The sequence below is a fragment of the Clupea harengus genome, chromosome 23 (assembly GCF_900700415.2).
Source record: "Clupea harengus chromosome 23, Ch_v2.0.2, whole genome shotgun sequence".
Classification (NCBI taxonomy): domain Eukaryota; kingdom Metazoa; phylum Chordata; class Actinopteri; order Clupeiformes; family Clupeidae; genus Clupea; species Clupea harengus.
The window spans coordinates 12,160,534-12,184,891 of NC_045174.1; the positions used below are offsets into that span (position 1 = coordinate 12,160,534).

The 24,358-nt window shown below is 43.2% G+C and overlaps 2 protein-coding genes across 3 annotated transcripts; one reads left to right on the plus strand and one right to left on the minus strand.

Annotated features, from left to right (window-relative positions):
- Positions 1 to 64: 64 nt before the first annotated feature.
- Positions 65 to 11,371, minus strand: LOC105905411 (pantothenate kinase 1). 2 transcript variants are annotated; one of them, XM_012833410.3, is made up of 7 exons: positions 10,804 to 11,371; positions 7,934 to 8,286; positions 7,542 to 7,795; positions 6,292 to 6,468; positions 5,847 to 5,970; positions 4,580 to 4,705; positions 65 to 4,313 (listed from the first exon to the last, which is right to left on the minus strand). In XM_012833410.3, the coding sequence occupies exons 1-7, from the start codon at positions 11,084 to 11,086 to the stop codon at positions 4,254 to 4,256; spliced, it is 1,377 nt and encodes a 458-aa protein (XP_012688864.1). In that variant the 5' UTR covers positions 11,087 to 11,371; the 3' UTR covers positions 65 to 4,253. The 2 variants fall into 2 exon arrangements, with proteins under 2 accessions (XP_012688864.1, XP_031416707.1); XM_031560847.2 differs by lacking the exon at positions 10,804 to 11,371 and adding an exon at positions 9,821 to 10,749.
- A 1,575-nt stretch (positions 11,372 to 12,946) lies between these two features.
- LOC105905390 (5-hydroxytryptamine receptor 7) lies at positions 12,947 to 18,705 on the plus strand. The gene is made up of 2 exons (XM_012833387.3): positions 12,947 to 13,789; positions 14,349 to 18,705. The coding sequence occupies exons 1-2, from the start codon at positions 13,308 to 13,310 to the stop codon at positions 15,136 to 15,138; spliced, it is 1,272 nt and encodes a 423-aa protein (XP_012688841.1). The 5' UTR covers positions 12,947 to 13,307; the 3' UTR covers positions 15,139 to 18,705.
- Positions 18,706 to 24,358: the final 5,653 nt, after the last annotated feature.

Sequence of the window (24,358 nt, forward strand, 5' to 3'; positions counted from 1 at the left end):
ACTGTACCTTTTACATCCACTTTTGTATTGTATCGCTAAAGTAAGGACAGTTCAAGCACACAGGTGAGTCATGATGCATTTAATGAAAATATACAACATGTTTAGACAGACAAGGAGAGCATAGCAATGGACATGGTCTAAAAAAAAAGAAAAATCATAACATTGAGGATTACATCAGGATAATTAAGAGAACCTGAAAATCCAGTATGTTCCACCACTAAAGGGCTCTATAACCGAAAACCGCTTTCAACTGTTCTATTCAGGCACAGTATTTTTGTTTGTTTTGTTTGAAAGGTGACTGGTTTTCCGGTTATGGAAAGTTACACACCAAAACTCAGATTCTCCAATAACAGGAGAAACGCAGGGATTTCTGATTCGTGTTATTCGTCAGATATTCACATGAGAAAAAAAGGTGAGATAAATAACTGGAACGAACCCCATCAGTCAGAAAACTGCAAAGCCACCGCTCTCCCAAGGCTAGGGTTTGCCCCAACCTTACAGTGTAATTTTGTCTGATTCCAGCATCACAAACATGTCTTACCTAGCCTAGTCAAGAACGAGTGAACACTGTGGTTATACTGTGGCAGAGCATACACGCCCACATTCCTCAACATTTCTGTGCCTCACTCCAGAGGGGTCAAGTCACAGACTGAATTAAGTGCAGCCCTGGTTTGATGCTGAGGGGTTTACACTGCTCCCACGGATACGGTTTCATTGTGATGCGGAATACTGCTTTTACTCAGCCTATCACAGTCAGTCGTGTCTATGCCTAAACACAAAGAGGACATGCAACAGGAAGGCAAATGAACATGAGGAAGTGACATCGGTACAGCGGGTAGAGCAGAAAAAAAGGGTTTTAAGAAAGAGCAATTGACAAAATGAAGAAAAATACAGTTCATTCACACTGAATCAACGAAGGCACCCCGTTTAAAAAACGGAAGAGTGTCTCATAGAGTTAGTGTCTGACTGGATGCGGTTGCATATTTGCAATCATTTTGAACACTTTGTAATAACAACAGCCAACAAGATTTTAAACGCCATTTTCCTTAATAAAAAAAATACAAATGAATCATAATTGGTAACTACATCTGCACATTTTAAAAACTCCCTTAGAAGACATTTTTGAGCCATCAATAATGGAATCATTAGCAGCACATCTATGCTCTTCATCATTAGTGAATCTGTCTGCATTAGAGTTTTTTGGATTACTGTTACTTTACGATTAGAAAACCATGAATAAGACAGAAACATGAGGAGCATCACACCAAATGATGAAACTAAAGCTCTAAAAATGTCTCACAGACTGTTGTTATTGTGACATGTTACGCAATTTAACCAACTTCAACACGGCATTCTGCTGCATAAGGCAATTAAGAGGGCTGGTCATAGAGAGATAGAGAAAGAGAAACTGACAAACAGGGATAGATAGTAAAGAAAGAAAATTGATAGACAATACAGTTTGATTGAGAGGTAGAGAGAGATAGGGAAGAAAAAAAGAACCCGGTCCTATTTACAAGTTAAAGAAAAACACCTTCATCGACTGATCCACAACTATAGGCTAGTCTCACTCCCGCACGCAGATTCAGAGTTACACTGGCACTATTGTTTTGACACCAAAGAGTGTCAAAGGACATGATATGCAAGTCTCAAATGTTCACTGGGATTTCCCATAAGGAGTGTACGACACTTGGGTGACATCTAAAGTTTCATCAGTTATATCCTCTTCATATATTAGTTTTTCATCTATTTGGAATACACCAACAAGGTGATTGTTTTCAAATATTGCTTTCAACAATCCTGTCGGAGTGATGGCTATGACTCCGATGATGGATATTATAAGCAATGTTTAAGCGTTATTACAGTTATTTACAGTGTGCATGAAATGTTTCCATGCTTTGCAATTTACATCAAATAGGGAACATTTAAATTCAGTGGCTTAGAATTGCTACCAGGATATTCACATGAGCTTGTCCCTTGCTAAGAGGTCCTGTAAGTTCTACTCCATGCTATACATCTTTGCCACATACATGTATATTAAACAGGTTTTAGATGTAAAGCCGGTTAAGCAAACCCGAACTGTGGTTATAGACTGGTATAGAACAAGACATTAAGAATTTGGAATCACCGCAGCCACAGTGTGAAAGGAAATCATTTACCCTTCTGGGTACAATTCTGGGTCATAGGATACTGAGGTAGGGAGAATAATAATGCAGTTTTGGTTTCTTGATCTTAAGCATTTAGGCAGATTATGAAATCATAGAAATTAGAATTAGTTGCGAATCCAGATTTACAAAGCATGTTTTATGTTTCGCTCCAGTGACTTGCGGCTTTCCTCTTGTTCTCAAGAGATTTTCCAGTTGATTCAACGCTGGTTGATTATGTAAGGGATAACGGCTGCTGTGGTGTCCCGTTATACGAAATTTATGGGCAAGGCGGAGGCAAAGAACTCCATGACGCGAGGCAGAGTTATTTACTGTGGTTGTTATAGTTACCATTCAAAGTTTTATTGATATAGAACGGTGATTAAACTTCTTCACCGGATCTACTTTATGTCAAGTGTTCCATTATAGAGATTTAAAGGACACCTGCCAACCAATCAAATAAGAGTATTTCTCATCTCTGGGGTATAAAGTACTTTATGTAACATTTGAACTGCCAGTTTTTCTAATAAAGTATTTGTGCGCAGGTCCACATTAGACCTCCAAAGGCATTGCTCTAGTAAGTGAAATTCATTAAAATACTTTTATGTCCTATTGCAATGCCTTTCACGCTGCATAGAATACATTTGGTTTATGAGACCAGGTGGAGTAGAAGGGTGGAGAAGGCCTCACGAAGAAGGAAAATGGCAGGTGAAAATGCAGCGTAGCTCTTTACAGGCCGCTGTGCAGCGTAGCTCTTTACAGGCCGCTGTGCAGCGTAGCTCTTTACAGGCCACTGTGCAGCGTAGCTCTTTACAAGCTGCTGTGCAGCGTAGCTCTATACAGGCCGTTGCGACAGGCCGCATATCAGCTTTCACCGAAGGCGTCTGCATCTGTATTCTTGGCATTACAGTGACAATTCAACACTGAAGCTGATAGCTAACCCTAAACCTTAGCTAACCCTAAACCTAGCTGAAAGACCCCAAGGGATGACTGCCTTTGGCTTACAGTAGAGTTTAACTCAGACCATACGATGTTCCAGGAACAACATGTCCATGGAACAGTGGAACCCCACTCACGCCACTGAAGAACATTTAAGTCTGGCTTCGATCTGTCTACTTTGTTCCCCACGTGTTAGCCAGATACAAAGTCAAATCGGCAAGCGAGTTAATAGATACTGGGCCCTAATTTCACTGACGAGAAACGAGTAAAGCAACAAGCAAAGTCCGTTGTGCACGAACGAAAGCTACCATGTGGCACGTGGAAAATATTTTGCCGAGTTATTAAATTAGCTTTAGTTCACGAGCGGCGGACTTTGCTCGTTGCCGGTAGCTCATCAATGAAATTAGGGCTCACTCAGTCACTGTATGCAGGAGAGCTGCATGCGAGAGATGCTTTGAGGACACACCTCGAAGAATTAACTTGGTTCCTTGTCAACGGTCACCGGTTGGACCATGTCAATCATTGGACGTGCATGGAGAAGACATTCTGGGTAAAGCGCGGAGGAGAAGATCTTTTTTAAATAGAAACACAAAAGTATTTACAGGCAAAAGAGTCCCCTTGCATGGGTGACTAGGATGAGATGTCTGGTAGCACTGGTTTTAGCTCTGACATTTAAGATGAGTCGATTTTGACAGAAGACTGCATAGAAGCAGCATATTGAACTGCAAGAGCGGAATGAAAACCTAATACTGTACATAAACTTTTAGGTCCATTTCCTATGAAGTGGTCGGAGAGTTAGCAAAAAAAGCAAAAACAAACAAACAAACAAAAAAACAGACATAAGTCAATCAGTAGGTTCTGGCTTTCAAGGACACTGGTAAGAAACACATGGATTGCTATTTCTCTACAGACAGTACCAGGAAGGCGTGCTTATCAGCAGCAAAATAAAAAATAAATAAAATATTTTTCTCCTCCGAGCCACATTTACATTAATTAGTAGTAAATCCGACCGATGATGAGGAGGTTAAGAGGCAATGATGTTGTGAGAATGAGTTACATCATTTTCAAAATGGCTTCTCCCCAGAAGTGGCTTTTCCTGACACCTTTTAAGCAGCTTGTCATGTTAGGGCTTGGAACCTCACGACAGGTTTCCATTGGTTCTCCTTCATGTTTTTACAGGTCATCAGTCATCTTTAGTAGCTCAAGGAAGGCACCGACAGCACCGAAATAGCCCTGCAGATGTGAGAGAGGAACGGACACATTGCATTAAGTACATTATTACATTAACAACACAAGCACTGCATGTGTACGCCCTATTGTTCAGAAGTAAAGCAGAAATGTGAATTAAATACATGGAACTGAAATAAAAATGTGTCTTGAAATGTAAAATGTATTTTTAATTCAACTGTATTCAACTACAAACAACACACAAGCATTTCTTTGCAGATATTTTTGCATATTTTGCAGATCTTCACAAACAACAGTTTCGTTAGGTTTACCTCATGTTCCAAGAAGAGGGCTTTAAGCTGTCCTTTTGACCAGAAGTCCATAGCATAAGCTAGGAGCTTGGTTGACACAGTATTGATTCGCAAGAAGTTGCCCACAAAAACAACTCTTGTAATATTCTGGAATGAAACATATCACTGTGTCAGTATTTATGTCACCTATTTTCCACATTTCAGCGAAATGTTATCACATTGTTATTCTTGTATGCTTTACTTTTTAACTTTGAATCATTTGAATACAACAATAAGTAAACAGTCAAGGTTTGACTGCCCCCTAGTGTTAAAGATTTGACATCTCCTGACTTTGACATCTCTTACCACCTAAAATATTAAACCACATCATAAAGAGAAAATAAAAAAAATTAGGTTTACTGTTTGCACACATTCAATGTTAAAATGTGCTCACTATAAACCACACATATTGTATCCAAAAAACCAACACAAAGACTGAGTCAACTAAGCTTTTGGTCTATAACATCTCCACACACACTAAGAACTATGGGACTGGATGTTGTTTTGTTGTTCGCCTCCCGTCGTTGGTTCTGTGCGCTTTGATAGCCCTGTACAATGCTGCTTGATCTCCATGGCTACAAGGCAACACTGTAAAGAAGCTGAAAACCCACAGAGTGTCTGCCTGGGCCTCATCCTCGTCCTCGGACCTGACGTCAGGAACAGGTGTCGCTGGAACAGCAAACTTGTTTTTCCAGGTAGACACCTTTCTGAGAAATGTGAGCTCTCCCCAATTGTTGGAGTGCATGTGTGACTGAGCGAACTGGTTGTTTCCTAAAGTGCCGGCGACAATTTTGTTGTAAGATAAGACCTCGCATTCTGTGTCTAAGTGATGACAGGGACGGGGTTGCTCAGAGTGCTCAGGCAGTTACATTGAACTCTCGAGTTTTTGTATTATAATTGAGTACTCGAGCGTAGTTTTATGGTTCAGTTTTGTATTCCAGTTAGAGCCCTTGGTAAACAACAGGTACGAACGGTACATTTATTCACTGACCCGTCAAGAGATCCATCCTCCAACCTGCACATATTTATGCCCTTGTCGTTTTAAATGAAATTGTACTTTTGGGGAAAATGGCATAGAAAGTGGTAAAATGGGTAGTTCCTCGTTGTTGCGCTTCACTATGCAGATTTTGTTTCCCAACTTCATTGTGACGAAATAAACATAAAACGTTGGTGAGCTGTGGATGGATTTCACAATAATCTGATAATGACCACAACACACACAAACAACAGGTGGTCCCCAGGCCCATACCTCATTGACAGCGCACATCCGCGCCAGCGAGCCGATGTTGTTGGTGATGGTGACGAGGGTGGCCCTTGCCAGGTCCTCTTTACTGATGCTATCGCGCTTCTCTTTGCTCATCATGTGGCCAAAGCTAGGAACGGAAGGATGAAGGAGAGAGAGAGAGAGAGGGGGAAAAAGGTTAATATATTGATAGAAGGGAGAGACGGACGGAAGAAGGTGAGAAAAAGAAACAAGAGGGAGAGAGATAAGGTGGATGGAAAAAGGTAAATAGATTGAAAGGAGGATTTTTTAGTAACTACTGTGATAGCTCTATCAATATTAAAACATCACAGGCTCAGCATAACAACACAGTTATTGTGTAAAATTCTATTTGCCAAAAGAGAAGAGTAAACAAATTAAATTGATACTAGAAGTTGACACCCATACGTTGTCTGTTAAGTACTCACGTTACCTGGATGCGACAGCAGAGCCCTGGAGACCGAAACGCTCGTAGTCTCCCCCATAGATGTCCTTCACCAGCTTGTCCACGTTGGAGCTGTCCCCTTTGGCAGCCATTTCCAGAGCCTCTTCGAACGTCTCGCAGCCAGTTAAAAGGCAGCACAGGCCAAGGAATGTCCCCCCTCCCAGGCTGTTGGGGAAAGGGTTAGGTGGTGAGGGGGGTTGGAGTGTCAGTTGGCTGCAGTTTTAGTATCAAGTATTAGGGCTGCACAATATTGTAAAAAAATGGAATTGCAATTTGTTTTCTATGATATATATGTTGCCATATTCAGGAATGTTCACCAGATGACTTGAATAGCTCTGTTTGGGAAGAATGAATCATTCTTGTATGATTGGGGTGATATTGTAGGGGAGTGCATCTGCGTAGAAAATAAAAATAATAATAGGCTGTAATTGTATTTGTCAGTGTATTAGTTAGTTGGAAAGAAAAGCCTTTCAGTTTGGCACCGCTGTTATCATGTTGGTGTGATACTGTGATGGGATTCGATATTCCAGACAAAATGTATCTCATTTTTCACTGCTTCCGCGGCAATACACCAGACCTCGAGGAGTCTGGTTCTCTTGTAGATTAGTCAAGGAAAATGAGAACCGTGTGAGTTTTCCTTTTGCATCAAGACACGAAAAAGTTGTAGTATGACGTGTTTGATTTGATTTGCCTTGCTTGCTTGACATTGCACATTCTGCAATATGACAAATGCTATGCAGCCCTAATGATTGTAAGTCTGATTACAAGAGTGCATGTCATGTATAAATCTCGATACATAATAACCCCTGTGTAGACATGTGAAACCCTGTCAGTCAAGATAAGTGACTGTAATTCTTCTTTGGGATCACAGTACTGTGATTTATTCATAAACTGGAATAAAATATTTACATGTATGTTTGTGTTCAAAGATTCACTACATGGACCAAGACCATGAGCCTACTTTATGCATTTTGTTTTTTTACTTCATTTCAGTGAATATGTACATTTGTAGAAACATGATTTACTGGTAAAATACCAAATTCATTAGGAATGAAACAGAATTATCAGGGCAAAGACTCTATTGAAGGCTATCAGGGCAAAGGCCACATTTCGGATATCACCTGATGTAAACATACACCCACACACACACACAGGTTAGGTCAACCCCTGAAAGAGGTTACCGGGACAGGCTTTATTTATTCACGTGACCCAGAGTTCAAAATAATGGGAGCACTAACCTGGTCCCTGTGACCCGCTTGTAGTCGTCCTTGGAGTAGACGGACAGGATACTGACCCCCGAGCCGATGTTGACCAGCAGCATGGGGAAAGGGTCTTCCAGGCAACACGGCCGTTTCTCGCAGTTCTCTGGGTCCGAGGCGTTCTCGAAGAAGTAGCACTCGGGGTGGCCGTTGAAGCTCACCGAGTCCAAGTAGAGCAGGCCGTGGATCAGGCAGTCCAACTCGTCTAGCTTCTGGAGCTCAAGGTTGGCGATCTACAAGAAGACAGGGGAAGAGGGTAGAGGAGAGGATGGTCAGAGACGAGGAAAACAGCCAGACAGAGGACAATTTGCTTTTTTTTTTTGTTGCAAACATGTGTTTCAAACCAAAAACATCTTTAAGGGTTCACACACCATCCTGAAGTCCTCCTCGAACTTGTAGGCACCTCCACCGGTGGCGCAGAGGGTGGTGTGGAGGCTGGAGAAGTTCTTGTCGCGGCCCATGTGGATGAAGCCCAGCATGTCCTGGGTGGGAAAGCGGATGAAGTGCAGGTTGCCCGTGCGCCCGCAGATGGTCAGGTTGCACAGCTCCAGGTGCACGTCGCGGATGCCCGTGCTGCCGTAGGCCACGTTGGAGGTCAGGTAGTGGCGGATGCTCTTCAGGCTCTCCACCTCCTCCTGCTCCTCCTCGGCCGTGATGTCCTTGGGCTCGAAGTAGACCAGCTTCACCAGTGTGCCGCCAATGTCCATCCCGAACCAGGGGAAGGCTGCAAGAAGAAGTGATGGGTTGTTTTTGTCTGTGTTGATTCAGCTGGATTTAGGGAAAAGTGCTGTGCGTGTGTGTGTGTGTGTGTGTGGCTACACTGAGAGGGGGAGAGGGGGATCATTGCCAAATGTAAACTGACACGAGATGTGTGTGTGTGTGAGAGTGTCTGAGACACCCTTTTTATCTGTCATGTTTTAAATAAAAAACAACATAAAATACCACCAGTGACATATCATGTACACATACCCGGGGCAGACATGATATTAAAGTTAGAAGCCTCTATTTTAAAACGGGTGCAAACCTAACGTGACGTTGATTTTTCCGATCGACCCATAAGATTAAAACTTTTCGGTCTGCATCAAGCAGACCCCACAGATCAAAGCAACAGAACTATTATTCTCTGTTTGAACTCATTAAAAGTGTAACTGGCAGAACATGTAGGTGAAAGGTGTGTTTACTCCTTGTGGTTAGGCTCAGAGTGCAAAGTACTACTCACTCAGTGGCCACAAGGAAAAGAGCTCAAACAGCGGAGCCACAATTTACTTACACAGTTCAGTATCGGCACCCCCTCCCCAACATACAGACACACACCCACCCAGTAATTTACGCTGATTGACTTTATTTGAGGTGGTGGGGGATGGGGGTGTTTCCAGCAACATAAAAATATCCAGGTAAGGATCCCTTGGCAACAGCCTTCTGCCCCCCCCCCCCCCCCCCCCCCCCCTATTGTCTTTGTATTACATGTGTGTATCAGTTCTCACCTGGAATAGGTGAACAGCTGTGGTATCATGTATAAATATATGCCTTGCGAACAGAAGCACTGCAAGGACAGTACATGCCAATGTGTTCAGACGCAGATCAATATAATGGTACATATAACTGACCAATGACATGATGTACTCAACATGACTGATTATGTCTTAATAGCTACCTTGCTATAAAGATGTAATGATTCACAAGCTAATCTCCACTGCGATCTACCGAGTGTCCAGGTTGTGTTATGTAACAGACTTGCTCGACTACACTTAAGAATTTGTATTTCTTTTGCCTTTCTGTGGCAAAATTATTCAAAAGACGCACCAGGCGTAATTCATTGTTACAATCTCATCAATACACCAGCCAGTCCAGTTTCGTTTACTTCGGAGAGTTTTTTTCTGGTGCATTTTGTAACAGTTGGAAATATATGTAACCTTAGACTACAGAGTGAATTATAAATTATAATAGCGCAGACCGTGCACTAAAGAATGCCGGTCTGTCCACATCAGGTTTTACTCGGAATGGTGACCTCTTGGCAGAGTTGCTGCACAGAACACGATTCAGACGTATAATAAAGGGACCATTCAATAGACTAAAGCGCAGATACCTAAACATTCAAAAAGAGAAGACTGTAGGCTAGTAAGTTTTGTCAGTGGGCATTTGCATTTGGCGATTTGTTTTTCTTCAGAATTTATAAAACTGATTAAATCTACGGTAGGTACCAATCTAATAAGTGATCAGCCTATATCAAGCAAAGAGCGTAAAGGCAGCTTACATACCAGGTTTCTTCACATCTAAGAGTTTCAGTATCATAGCTGCAGTCAGGTCACGCAGAGGTTGCTGATATACCTGCTGTCACGAACCTGAAATAAACTTAATGGGCACTATCGTACCGACCAGTCAGGAACCATAATCTCTAGAAACTATGCAATAGTGCATATCTGACAGAGAACGGGAATTCACGCTTTTCGGTCCGCCCCCAAGACAATTGTACTGCTCTCATTGGCTTTGGTCTCCAGCTCGACGTATCAGCAAGGACTTCACACACCTTCTGACTATGAGCCGACCAATGAAAGGACACTTTGGAAAACACCATTTATTTCCCAATACAAAAAACCCTCAAAGACCAATAGAGTCTTTTTTGTCGTTTGACTTCGTTGATTTGATAAGGCATATCAATACCCTTTCCTTGACGACGCATGGAGCGGCTGATGTGACTTGGGCTATTTGGTTAACATATCTATAGCCTATTGTGGTGGGAAAAGAATGACATGTCGAACCTTGCTTTGGAATTTGATAGCCTGTACCAACACTACTGGAACTGACTGATAATGTACGTTACTGCTGGATCTCTGAACAGAGCATCATCTCTGGTCCACAGTTTCAACGCATCTCCATTTTATTTGGCATGCTTGAGAAAACAGCGCAAAACGACATTGCAATATCCGTGTACTTTACATTTTACTATTGATAGCCAAGGATAGAAAATAAATAACAGTGGTTAAAGTGACCTTGTCAGTAAAAAAATACATGTAAAAATGAATTGTAGACTGTAGGCAATATTAATTTAATGTTGTTCTGGGCCTATGCTTATTTAATGTATGTCATGACAACAATTAATTGGCTTTGGGTCATTAAAACAAATGAACTGCTGAATTAATTCCAAACATCTCGTCCACTATTGTTTAATAACAGTTATCCATAAAGATCTAGGCTATGATGTATTTTCATACACAGTAGCCTACGATCACAATCAACTTACGGGGTCTATTCTTCTTGCCCGAATCCATTCTCCTTCGAAGTCGGCATCGTTTTGCTGGCGATCCATTATTTTGTACGACAGGGTGGTGAAGATGGTGGATATTTTCAATGCCGCTATGGCCACCGCCGCTGTGAGTGTTCCCACCCTCACTAAAACTGCCTCTAGACGGACTGTGCGCTGTAGTTATTCCGTTGCTTTGTTGTGCTGGATGAAATCCATTCAGTATACCATTTGTGTACTGAGAACCTGTTCCGTTCGGATCACTGGATTTCGCATTTTCCATATTTACCCAAAGACAGCGAAAATAGGAAACCCGAATGACTGACGGTACACGATTCCTATTCGCTTCGAGCTGTCTACGCCGACGACCTAAAAATCATTTAAGCTATGTCACGATGTTAAGACAATGTCGCTTCTATGTTTCCCCTATGAAAAACAGCAATAGTGAAAAACTGAACGATGGCAATGACTGTTCCAGTTATATCGCTCGGTCGAGGTCACTGTCGGTCATTCTTCGTTTAACACTCCTGTCTTCCTCAGCTTCCGAGTGTAAGAGCCGGTATGTTACGTCATCATACAAAACACACTTCCACACCCCCTACACAGACGTCACAGCTTGTGTTCTTGCGGGAACATTTACATTAACTGATTCAGCATGTAAACCCCTATTGTCCAGTATTTAGCCTACTTCTGGTGGAATACGAGTGATTCTTGAAATTGGCTCGTTGTTACACTCGCTAGTTTGGTTGTGGGCCTACTCGCCTCCACCAAAGTAAGTGAAGAAAATGATTGCTATGAGCCCTTGCTCCTTCACCAGTAGGCTGCTGCAAAATCAAAACTTCGTCTGTTTAGCAGGTGATATTTTAAATAGACTACGCAAAGGAAACGATTTAGAAATTCCAGGAATTCTTAATATTTTATATTAGTTTCGTAATATTCACGCCCAGTTATAAGGCTACTAAAGAGGATGGTGGTCCGAGAGTGGACCAATAGTGCCACACCACCGGGGTGCCAACCCAAAATCCTCCGGTGGACCGAAATATGCTTGCTATCTGGGAAGTGAGCACACACCCCTGTCCAATATCACTTACTTGTCAAATCATTCAAAATTGTATCACCTTACAGTAATTGCATAACTTCTAAGTTGAAAAGTCAAACGTTGTAAAAGCTCTTTAAACCCGAGGTCTTTTAACTTGATCATGATCATCAAGAATAAGCAAGCAATCTGGTTCAAAATAAACTGTTATTGATGGAAACGATCAGTAACCTCCTTCTTACATACCTCTACAAACTTCAGAAATGATAATAAATGATATTCCACATAGCCTTACCATGTTGACGTTTGACATAACATCGCCTGAGAATCATACCTCAAGATTGAATGCTGCTGAAACAGACTACTGACGATCAACATTGGCTATTTCTTGGTACACTGTTTCTTGGGCAAAGTTGGTTTTATACTCCAGCATTCTTGACCAGCGTTTTGTGTTGTGATTCCATAGGAACATAGACTAATTTCACAACCATATAGGTTATGTGTTTACCAATGGCTGTGTTGAGTTTTGCTGAGTCTAAATAACGAGGCCATGCTGGTTTACAGCAGAAACCACCTTAAAAAACACCGGTAGGCCCACTGAAACTAGGCCAGCAACAAACCACACATTAAACACATATCCCCCCAACACTCACACACACAAACCCCAACTTAGTCTAGAAAAACAGATGCTGCTGGTTGGCTTTGACCTTTTTCCTCAAGTTTATCGAATTACTTTTTAATGCGTGAGGGACATGCGAATGCATGGATTTCACTTAACAGATAAACAAACAAAAAAGCACAAATCAAACAATTTAATGAAGAGATATCACTAAACTTTCATGATTAACAATTCCTAATTAGACTATCTGTGTTATTTCGGATTTACAGCGTGGTAGAGTACAGCCACATGATGGCGGTCGAGTGTAGGGCAGTTGCGCGATAGCAGATTTTTTTTAAAACCCCAGTTAATGCCAAGTTGTTAATTTCATAGTTTTCCAGCCTCCTATGAGAAAACAACATGTCCGATCAATTAGAAAATACTTTAGTAAAAACACGAAGTTTAGTAACGTTGGTCCTAACACTATACTATTTCACTGAGGACACACATAGCCATTGGTTTTTGAGCGCCTCAGGTGCGTTAGTCCGGGTCTTTTCGGCTTTGCCGCGTATCTCGATCTCTGACGTCACCTTGATATATAGACGATCCGCTTCTGGATCAGTTCAGATCGAGTTTGAGTGTGTAAGTAGCCGCTACGTGGTGGCATGGTACAGCTGCAAGTCAAAAGAAGGATACGGGTATGGTGCATTTTAGCTTATTGGAAAGCTAAACAATGTGTGAACCAAATTTGAATGCGTAATAGCGTACTTGTAATAAAGATAGACACAGGGGTGGTGATGGTGACGGCCACTGGTATGCTATTGGGATAGAGTGCTTTTTCAGGACCAGGGACAGGTCACCAACGTTACCATGAAACCGTCTTTAACCAAAGACCCTATAAAGGAACTCGTCATGACCGGCTTAACTTCGGAGGTGATGGACTTACGACTACTGCAGGTGCAAGACACGACCGTGGCAACTTTGACAACTTCAAGCCCGATGGAGAATGAGACGAGTTGCGGGGAGCACATCCTTAACTACGGGCACATAGAAAAGATGGTCATCGGCGTCGTCCTCACGTTGCTTACTTTCCTCACCATTTGTGGGAATTTACTGGTAGTTTTGTCGGTATGTCTCGTCAAGAAGCTTAAACAACCGTCTAATTACCTTATCGTGTCTCTGGCCATTGCGGATCTGTCAGTTGCCTTGGCAGTTATGCCGTTCGTCAGCATCACCGACCTCATTGGGGGTCAGTGGATTTTTGGCCGTGTCTTCTGCAATGTATTTATTGCAATGGACGTGATGTGCTGTACCGCCTCAATCATGACCCTTTGTGTGATCAGTGTTGATCGGTGAGTAGAACTGGGGGAAATGTTTGTGTGAGAGATTTTTTAAATGCACATTCCTCACAGAGAAAAACAATTAAGTTCAGAAAAAGTGACATGAACAGGGACAGGATGTGACCAATAATTTAAAATGATTGTCTGCTGATGATGTTCAAGACCACTATGACATACTGTAGTTTGTTTTTCTGAGGGTGGAGGAAAGCTACTATATATACTGTATATACACACTACTATATGTATATAGTATATATTATACAAAACATAACAGTACAGCATAATTAATTACAACAGCAGCTGTAAGTGAACAGTTATAACAAACACAGCTGTGACAAGTGACAAACAAAACAATTATGAAATAACAATGATTGCTTACCTTTGGCTCAGCTTGCATAAACAGAACACTTTCTGTCTACAGTGAGTTCCTCATCAATTATATTAGATGCCAGAATGAAATTTGCTCCAGGACAGTCTACAGTTTATTTGGATGGAATACCAATCACATTCAAATTTAAGATCTGAGATGTTTGACTTTGTACGTCATGTTTCACCCGTTTCTTTGCCACAGGTACATGGGTATAACCAGGCCCTTAACGTACCCTGTACGTCAGAATGGGAGGTGCATGGCCAAGACGGTGCTTTTTGTATGGCTCCTCTCGGCGTCCATCACTCTCCCTCCTCTGTTCGGCTGGGCGCAGAACGTCAACGATGGCCAAGTGTGCCTCATCAGCCAGGACCTTGGCTACACCGTCTACTCCACCGCCGTGGCTTTCTACATCCCCATGTCCGTCATGCTCTTCATGTACTACCACATCTACCGTGCGGCCAAAGTCAGTGCCGCCAAGCACACCATTTCCGGGTTTCCACGCGCGGCGAAGGCAAGCGAGGACGAGGACGAGGGGGGCGGCCGGACGGGGGTGGGTGCGGACTGCGCGGCGGCCGCCCTGAAGCTCCAGCGTGAGGTGGAGGAGTGCGCCAGTTTCTCGCGCCTGCTCCGCAGCGACCGCAAGACCCTGTCCATCTTCCGGCGTGAGCAGAAAGCGGCGGCCACGCTGGGCGTGGTGGTGGGCGCCTTCAGTGTTTGCTGGCTGCCCTTCTTCCTGCTCTCCACCACCCGGCCGTTCGTCTGTGGCGTGGAGTGCAGCTGCGTGCCGCTCTGGCTGGAGCGCACGTTCCTGTGGCTCGGCTACACCAACTCACTGGTCAACCCCTTCATCTACGCCTTCTTCAACCGCGACCTGCGCACCACCTACAACAACCTCATCCGCTGCCGTTACCGCAACATCAACCGCAAGCTCTCCGCCGTCAGCATGCACGAGGCCCTCAAGCTCACAGAGAAGCCCAAAGTGGGGCTCTAGTCACCGGGCCGGGTTGGGAGGGCCAGCTGCTCGGAGGTCCAGTCTTTGAAGGACACGGAGAGTTTGGCTGGAGGCCACTGGGTTCATTTTTTGCAAATTTGGGGAGAGAGTCAGGTAAAAAAAAAAGGAAGAAAGAGCCAGAGTGAAAGAGTCGTAGATCTTATATAAAGCGCACAGGTAGGTGGCCGTGGACCTTAAGGAGGAGTAATCCATCTTCCACTCAGTGCCCGGGTGCAGCTCCCCCCCCCCCCACCTCCCGATCTATGCTTTGGATTGGATTTGCCTATCAGGAGGAAATGAAGTGTAAAATGTATAGGGCATCAGTTTAACCCCCCCCTCCCCCTTATACTTGGAGGAACAAACTTTCCGTCCTTACCTCACACCAACTTTAGCTCCTATATAAGGACTCATCTCATAGGTGAGCTGGAAATGGTGATTTGTGTTGAATTCATGAGGTGGAAGCACGTGACTGGGCAATACCCTGGAAGAGACTCCTGGCCTCCAGGGTGGCGTGAAGGATGAGCAGTCCTCTCAAAGGGACCTATTACTTCTTAAGCCTTTCCCCACTCCGGAGGCTGTCATTGGCCAGCTTATCCTGCTGCGATAATGCACTCCAACGAGTGTATTTTACTTTTCGGTCTCAGTGGTGCCATGATTTATGAGCAGATTCGTTTTTAGTTTGGCTTAACCAGGTCAGATGTAGACAATGTACAGAACTGTGTCCTTGCGTCAGTAACTGCAGACGTGTATTATTAACACTTTATTTATAACTTTTTAGACGCACTGCTGAATTTGTTATGTCTGGCAAGCCATTTTCAGTCCCATTACTTTAAAAGAGTTCCAGTAGCACACATTAGTCGTAGGACCATGTTTGTACTTCTACAGATGGAGTGTTTTAAAGCTGAACAAGGTGAACATGATAGCATTAGCACATTTCTCAGAATATTTCAAACCTACTTTAGAGAGGTAACGTGTACAGATGTAAACTAAAAAGGTAATTTGAAACGAAACCCAGTGCTTTCCTGATTTGTGATTTTCACAAATGCAGGTCTTAATCAAAAGCTCAAGAGCAGCTGCGAATAAGAGATTGATATCAAGTGTGCATACACCAGCGACAAGCCTTCTTCATGACACCCTCCTCTTAAACCAGCATTCAACAAACACACACACACACATTTTACTCATTCACCAACGAAAGAAACACAACATTGACTCAAACCCGCTGGAATGTTTAATGTTTAATCTCATCTTTTGCATAATTCCTAGTAGTTCCTCAACAGGTCCTGTATCACCCCCCACCTCCATTTTTCAAACTGGCAGCTCGTTGGGAGGTTTCAGATGTATATTTGATAACAAGCTCTATGGACAAGACCGAAGGGCATGATTGTCATTATTAGCTGCCAGACATTAATTGTCTGTTGGCATGGATAAAAGACAGGGAAGAGCAAAGACTTTCATATCGATCATTACGGCGACAACAGCAGATGGCATCCTGCAAATCATCCCCCCCCCCCCGCTCCAGACGTGGGGGTGATGGTGGGCATGAGGAGAATGCTGTCCTCTGAGCACAGCCACTTGAATTCAGAAAAGGGATGTTTCTTTTAGTGGTTCTTATTTGTCTCTTCCACAGCATTGTGATGATGTACAGTTATGGGCGACCACCTGCCCCGGAAGAGAGAGGGCTATGACTCATGGCTCTCCAGAACACTCACGCTACCAGGATAATTCCCCTCTAAGCAGCAGCAGACACCAGAGCTTGGCAGCGTGCTACGCTAGTTTTTTTTTATTTTGTTTGTTTTCTTTTTCTACTGCTGACAGAAATACACGGGGTCAATGACTCTTTCATTAGTCTATCCCTCTACTTCCTTCAAACTCTGAAAAGAAAGAACAGAGGAGGAAAGACAAACAATGTGAGGAAAAGAAAAAGGAGCTGTTTTGAGGCACGGCCCAGTAAGTCATCAGAGAATCGCCAGAAAAACCCTCAAATGATGACTGTCAAGAACGGCATAGTATAGGTAACTGAAAATCAGCCTGGCCACCACACATGTACAGCCCACTGCATCAATCATCATGCACTGCTCCCTTGTGTTTCAGAGAGATGGAGCATCTGTGGAAATGAACCATTGGGAACAAAAAAAACGAGACGAGAAAGGAGAGAACTGACAGAATGTGAAATGGGCCCGAACAGCGGAAGAAACCATGATTAAGACACAGTGTGTGGATGCGTGTGTGTGTGTGTGAGAGAGAGAGAGAGAGAGAGAGAGAAAGAGAGCGAGAAAGAGAAAGAAGGAAAAGAGAGAGAACAAAAGAAATAGATACCATGAAAAGGGAAGGAGAGACAAAGTCGGGATAAAGTGCCCTGACAGCAAAGCCCCTCAGTGGGGGTATCTCCTGGATTTATAGATCAAAGGGAATTATGGGAAAGTGGCCTCAGAGTAAATGGAATGTTGCCCGGCCTAACTTGCTTGTCTCCGTGGTGACAGCGGAGATAACAGAACAATCGCATGGAATACATACAGTGACCTTGAGTTCTCCCCTCTTTTTCTACCGAGCTCCCTTCTTCCTGGGTGACGAAATTAGCACTAGTTTCCTCTGCTTGGGTTTGCGCATCCTATTTACAACAGTATATTTTGATGTTTTATTTATTTATGTATTTATTCATTGGTTTATTACGGTCTTTTTCTCTTTAAGATGAAGAAACAAAACAACATTCATTTCAAACGATTTTCAAGAGAGGAACATAAAGCGAAGGTGTGGTGAGGGGGGGGGTGCGTGAAAGAAAAGGAGAAATTGTCTACAAAAAAGCACCCTTGGGGAAGGCAGGGAGTCGCCGGGCAGCTGTGTAGCCACTGTGCGAGAGAGAAATGGGCCTCGTCACAAATGGGTCCCCTGTCGCAGACTGCGGAGGACACATGAGGGCCACTTGGTCCCTGAGGAGTGTACCTTTCGCCTGGATGTCTCTGTTGTGACATGCAGAGCATAAGTTCCAGAGCACACTTGCTGCATCAGCTTGAACTGTAATTAGGTTGTTGTTCATATTTGTGTGTACAGACATTGGTCTTCTGTGTAAAGTAGCTGATGGATACTATTTATGTGATGTGCAAAAAAAAAAATTCCTAAAAGAAAATAACCTAAAATAAAAAACCTCACCCAGTTTGATCTGAAACACCCAGTCTGTGGATATCTATTCAGACTACGGGAATAAACAAATGCATCAGCTGTTTGTAGAAAATTTGTATGCTTATTGGTGCTTTGTGCGGGTGTTCGTCGTGTCTTCAAAAGTGACTCAGTCATTGACTCATCCAGAACCATGGTAACATCAGCCGTCTTTCCTCCAGGCAAAAAGCACCCGTCTACCCAAAAGCACAGGCGATGTACCAATTAGTCTATCAAGCACTCCAGAGAAAAAGAGTGACAGCACAAGCTGTCAGAAACTTCAAGGCCCGCTTCATGAATGGTTGTTCAGGGCTAAAAAAAGTGGCTTGAAGTTCCCATGTACAGGCCAACGCTGTTTAAAATAGACCCAGTTGTAAGGGGTTGATTGTATTGTATCCGTTTGTGCAACACACTGGGAGAGCCATTGTATTTTGATAAAAATACTCTTTCAAAATGAATGTTTGTTTGTTTTTTTGTTGAATTTCCAGCGCCCAAGACTGTTCAGATCATGTGGGAGCACCTTTTAGAACACTCTTCTCATTCACCAAATACCATAAAAATTATCTTTTCTTACCTTGCCGACTAAAGGTGCATTTTTCTTTTATACACATAGACATTTTTGTATGATGCTTTTAAGGTCATTGCCATTATGAAGATCTGTCTGTGCGGGACTTGTTGAAGTAATTGAGGCAACATGACTTATGAACATTCTTCTCTTATGACCATATGGGGCATTTAAGTCCACCTACAGTATATGGAAATAAATGCAAAAAAAACACAACAAGAACAAAACCATCACTGTCTGAACCAAAACTGTGTGACCTTGACAGAGTGTCCTTGAGAGTGTTTGGAGTAAAGCGAGATGCTGATATGATGTTATTCAGGGGTTCTCTGTTCCTGGCTGTTTATCTTGAGATACTCATCTACAGTACTGGAAAACGCTGCCAAGCCTCCCTCTCTCTCTCTCTCTCTCTCTCTCTCTCTCTCTCTTTCTCTCTCTCTCTCTCTCTTCTCTCACATACACCCACACCTCTCCTACATGCCCTCTCCACACCTCAGTGCTCATAAATGGCATCTGTGTATTCAAAAGGCAAGCAAACTCCAATGTTTTGCATTTATGCTAATCCTGAGGGGGCTTTTTAAATCCTCTGTGTTTTTATTTATTTATTTAATTTGGGATGTGGTCAATTCATGATTTTTCAGGAAGCCCACACACTGAATGCCCACTAATGTGCAATGGTTATGCATGATGACTACTTCAGTCGTGCAGACATCAAGCAACTGGGTGGTGGTGCTGGTGTCCACAGATGTGTGTGTGTGTGTGTGTGTGTGTGTGTGTGTGTGTGTGTGTGTGTGTGTGAGACAGAGTATGAGAAAGACAAGCAGATATATATTATCTCTCTCTCTATCTCTCTCTCCGTCACAAATGGAAATTACATGGCAATCCTTTAGGAAAAGTGAAAGAAGAGTGATGTTTTTAGTAGTAGAAAAATGTCTTCTCTCTATCTTGTTCACTCATTCAGTTTACGGGGCAGCCTTACTTGCTGTCGGATCCAGAGGCAGTTCATCACAAATACTGTTTCCAATTTTCCCTCGCATTGACCTCATAATAAGCTTGGCCCCACATTTAACAGGCACATGATTTGGGCTCGGGAAGCACAGGCACACACACACACACACAAAACCAAAGACACCCACTTTTGGGGTGAGTGCAAACCAACCTCTATAGCGCGCACGCACACACAAACACACACACACACACACACACACACACACACACACACACACACAATCCAACACAGAAACCACCCAAAAAATCCCACCTCTCCGGAGATGTTCGGTTGGGCCGTCTCTATGCCCATACACCATGTACAGACGTTCCACACCTGACGGTCCTCTCCTCTTCTTTGCGTGAAGCACATGTTCCAAGGACCCCCAACTCTGCACCCGACAATCTCCAGCCTCATAAATCATAGTGTGTGTGTGTGTGTGCGGGTGCGTTTGAGTATTCCCACAAGCCTCGGGACAAAGAGAGATGATGGTATTAATAGCTGCTACGGCAGAAGAGCCCTGACATACCTTCTCTGTCAAGGAGATCCTGGAGGTGAGGTTTTTTTCACAGCTGCATGGTAGTTTAGAACCACCTCAAAGCTGGAGTCTCTTCTTCCTGTTTTGCATTTCATCACACCCATCCTTTTTTGCTCCTATCTCCAAAATCTAATCCAAAACTAGGCTTGGGACCTTTTTCTTTTTCTTTCTTTCTTGTTTTCCTTTCTTCCAAAAGATGGGCCTGATTGCCACGGCGATCCCATCACTCCTATGCCCACACCGGAGCTCAGGGGGGGGGGGGGGGGGGGGGGGTAGGGGTCGCCTAATTGGACCAGTGTCCGAGACCTCGGCCCTCCTTTGTCGTTAGTAACCCACGTCCCAGCAGTGGAGGCTGACAGGCCTGCAAATGGCTTGTGACAGCAGACTTCATTAAGGGAGCCCAAAGACAGGGATAAATGGCTGACAGCTACTACCAGCCGTGGGGAGGATAAGCTGAGGGGTGGGGGGGTGAGAGTCAACATATTCGTCTCTGGTGGGCTAACCCATTTATTCTCTACCAATCTGGGCTTTTGTTTCTGAATGAACGAATGGATGAAGGAGAAGCTGTGTAAAACAGAGAGAGAAAAAAAGAAATCCACTCTTCCCCTCCGCAAAGCTCATTAAGGTAGAGACACCCCTGAGAGTTATGCTTAAGGCCTTCTGAAATGCATTTGGCTCAAACACAAAGGAATACCTGAGACTCTGTGCAGGTGTGTCGCACAAAGTCGCACAAAGTCGCACCTAGTGTCCGGCATAATGATGCTTACATCTAAAATTAGACAAATTGATTCTCAGATGCATCAGGGACAAGCTGAGACAAACATTTAACAAATGGTTGCTGTCAACGTCCTCTAAATGTCCACTCAGGGTGTCCAGGGATATCCATGAAATTGACTTCCGTGACAAGATAAGAGGCCAAATGTGTGTCCCCCTATCTTTTATCTTCAGAAGACACTTAATTGTTCAATCTCGGTGTACATAATAATGAATGTAGGAGTTTAGATGGATGCCGTGGGGATTGGCTTGTGACTTGACACCTTAATTGCTGCTGTTAGCTTGTCCATAGTTTCAGACTAACCCCATTAGTCCAACGTAATGTGGCAGTGATGACTGCGAAGAGCGCTGAAATCAAGAGCGTCAAGTGGAAGGACATCTTAATGGGCAGTGACTTCAGGAAAAAAAATGCTCTTGGTGTATGAATAAATGGGCCGGAGACCGACGCATACTCTTCATGTACACTGGGATGAGATGGAACAGAGATTCAGAGATAATAAGCTATACCTTTTAGTGAAGTAACACAACCTGAATAGCTGCTCAGTGGTTAGTGAATCTAGCCGCGTCGTGGACTCTTAGGCCAAGTGCAGACGGACTCTAGTTTGTCTGAACCCGGTGAACCCCGACTCCGGATAGCCCTATCGTGCAGACGAACGCACTGTATCCGCACTCCCTCGAATCGGGGGTCCAAAGTGAGTAACCTCCAAATCCGATTGCTGTTGGTGTTCGTCTGCACGCTATCCGCATACCTAATCGGATTGCCCCACGTGATTGCATCATTAGACCAGCCAGAACAACGGACACAACCGGCATTATTTAATAACTGAATGGGTTGCCATGGCGCAGTGAGTTTGGCAGCCAGTTATAACAGCTCTCCAGTTTAAAAAAAAAAATCTTCCTATTACCTTGCTCCTTTTCCACGTGAATTTCCCTAACGGGATTAATACAAATGTATCTATCTATCTGTTGTTAGGAAAGGGATGACATTAACAAGCCACACTTTAATCTATCACTGTTTAATCTATTTGCATCAGACCATTTTTCAAAAACCATTTTTTAAAAGTGTCAGCAATAGCCTATATGAGTAAATCTGACGTGAAAAGATTTTTTATTATAGACGGAAGTTTCAAAACAGATGAATGTTACGTTAGCTTTAGTCCTGTCAGACAGCGATAGCGATAGCTACTAGCTAGCGTTAACGTTACTTCAGAGGTAGCCTACAGTACGTGAAGGACAAAGCCCTCAACAATAGCCTACATTTGTTGTTAGTAATAAAACCATGAAATTGGAAGCAATTGTAAACCATGAAACATCCAGGATCCACAGTACTTGCATTGTGGTCTCTCGTGCTCAAGCTCAGCATCTCCATAAAGCACAGGCATTTAAACAACTCAGACATGTCATGTTGCACATTGCTTTGTTGCACTGTTCTAAACTCTTTATTATCAATAACAAATATAATTATTTTTCGCTTAACCTACAGTCTGCTCTTACCACTGATTTTATAAACCACCATAATGTGTTACTGTGCAGATTAAATGTAGGCTATGCGGCTAAGCTAAACGTTGCTAGTTGGAGCTCAACTACTGTCATATGTTACTTTGAAAGCATGCTCCTGTCTTCTCCTTCCGTTTTCTTCAGTTGTCTGTAGCACCTTAAAGCGCCACCAACAGGCGTGGGGGGTGTACTACAGCGGAGTCAATCGGATTCACTGGGTTCATGTGCACGCGATGTAAAAAGTGGGTAGGTGTGAAAAATAGGTGTGAAAAATGAACCCGGGTTCAGGCAAACTAGAGTCCGTCTGCATGGGGTCATAGAAAAAAGGGTTCATGGGGGTGCTATATAGAACCATGGGGGTCTTAGCCAAGGAGATAGAACCTTTTGCCTAAAAAGGGTGCTATTTCATGCACGTGAGGGTTATTTGAACTTCAACGACCGTTTATGGAACCTTTCTGAAGACGTTCATTCTTCACTGGATTTAACCGTAAGTGACACACAACCCTAATCCCTTTCGTTTCAATCATAATCATTACCCGTGTTGTCTGCCAATCAAAGCCAGAAATTATGCCTCTTAAGTAAAAAACAAGGGGCGTTCTTCGTAAACGTCAGTGGGCGTTAACCGGTCAGCTGTTAGCTAGAATCTGTAAATTCGTTGTCTCTGAATGATTTTAGCAGCAGCTAGCTATCCTATCCTGTCACCCTACTGGATCCATCATTAATATTGGTTTTCTACTTCCTTGTCAGGCTGACAATAAAATCAACTATAGATTATATGATTTTGAGTTTTTATCCACTATTGTTGTTCAATGATATTCACTGTCCTCCCGGCTCCCGATAAGTTAAGCTAACTAAATTTAGCGTGCTAGCTAGCATGGCGAGTTGCCATTAACTAGCTAGCTACAAACGTCAGCCAGCAATGCAAAATCAGAATGATATGGCAGTAACTACTTCATTACCAGGCTATCTAGTTAAATTACAGGAAACCAGCCATCAAGTACATATAATTGAGTTGTATCATTGTCAACACAAGTTTTTTGTTTTATTTTTCGTTTTAAAGAACAGGAAATTGATGGAGACTACTGGGCCTCACTGAACGGATGGTTGAAGAACTATCCCCGTCTATGAAATTGCAGGTGATGTTTGTGAAGGAACTGAACTAGCTCCTAGAACAGTAAGTGAGATGTGTTAATCATTCAGTAGACATGGTAGTAAATAGGCATTTTGGAAGTGATTAAGCATTTAATTAAACTAAAAACGTTTCCTCTTCTCACCCAGACATGAAGTTGGATTGCCCCTGGACCATGCTGACAGTAAGTATAGCATGTCTTCATTAACTCATGTTCATTACTATTATGTGTGTGATGTTCAGATTATGTTACCATAGGCATCTAGGCAAAAGACTGTCCTGTCTAGACTGTCCTGTGCCAGTGTTGAGAATGATGCTTCGACAAAGACCATGCTCGTCTTCTTTGACCCAACCATGGCCAACAGTATTCAGTCTGCCCACCTTCCCCCCAGAAAGTGAATTACAGTGTAAAGACTAAAAATAAAACCATTTGAGTAGGCAAGTTCTAATTACAATGAATGATCTTTCAGGTACCCAAACCATAAAAAATATACAGATGTTCTGGGATCTCATCACCAGATTTCCGTTTCTTGGAGAACACATCTCCTCTGGTATGTTCTTTCCCAACTGTTATGC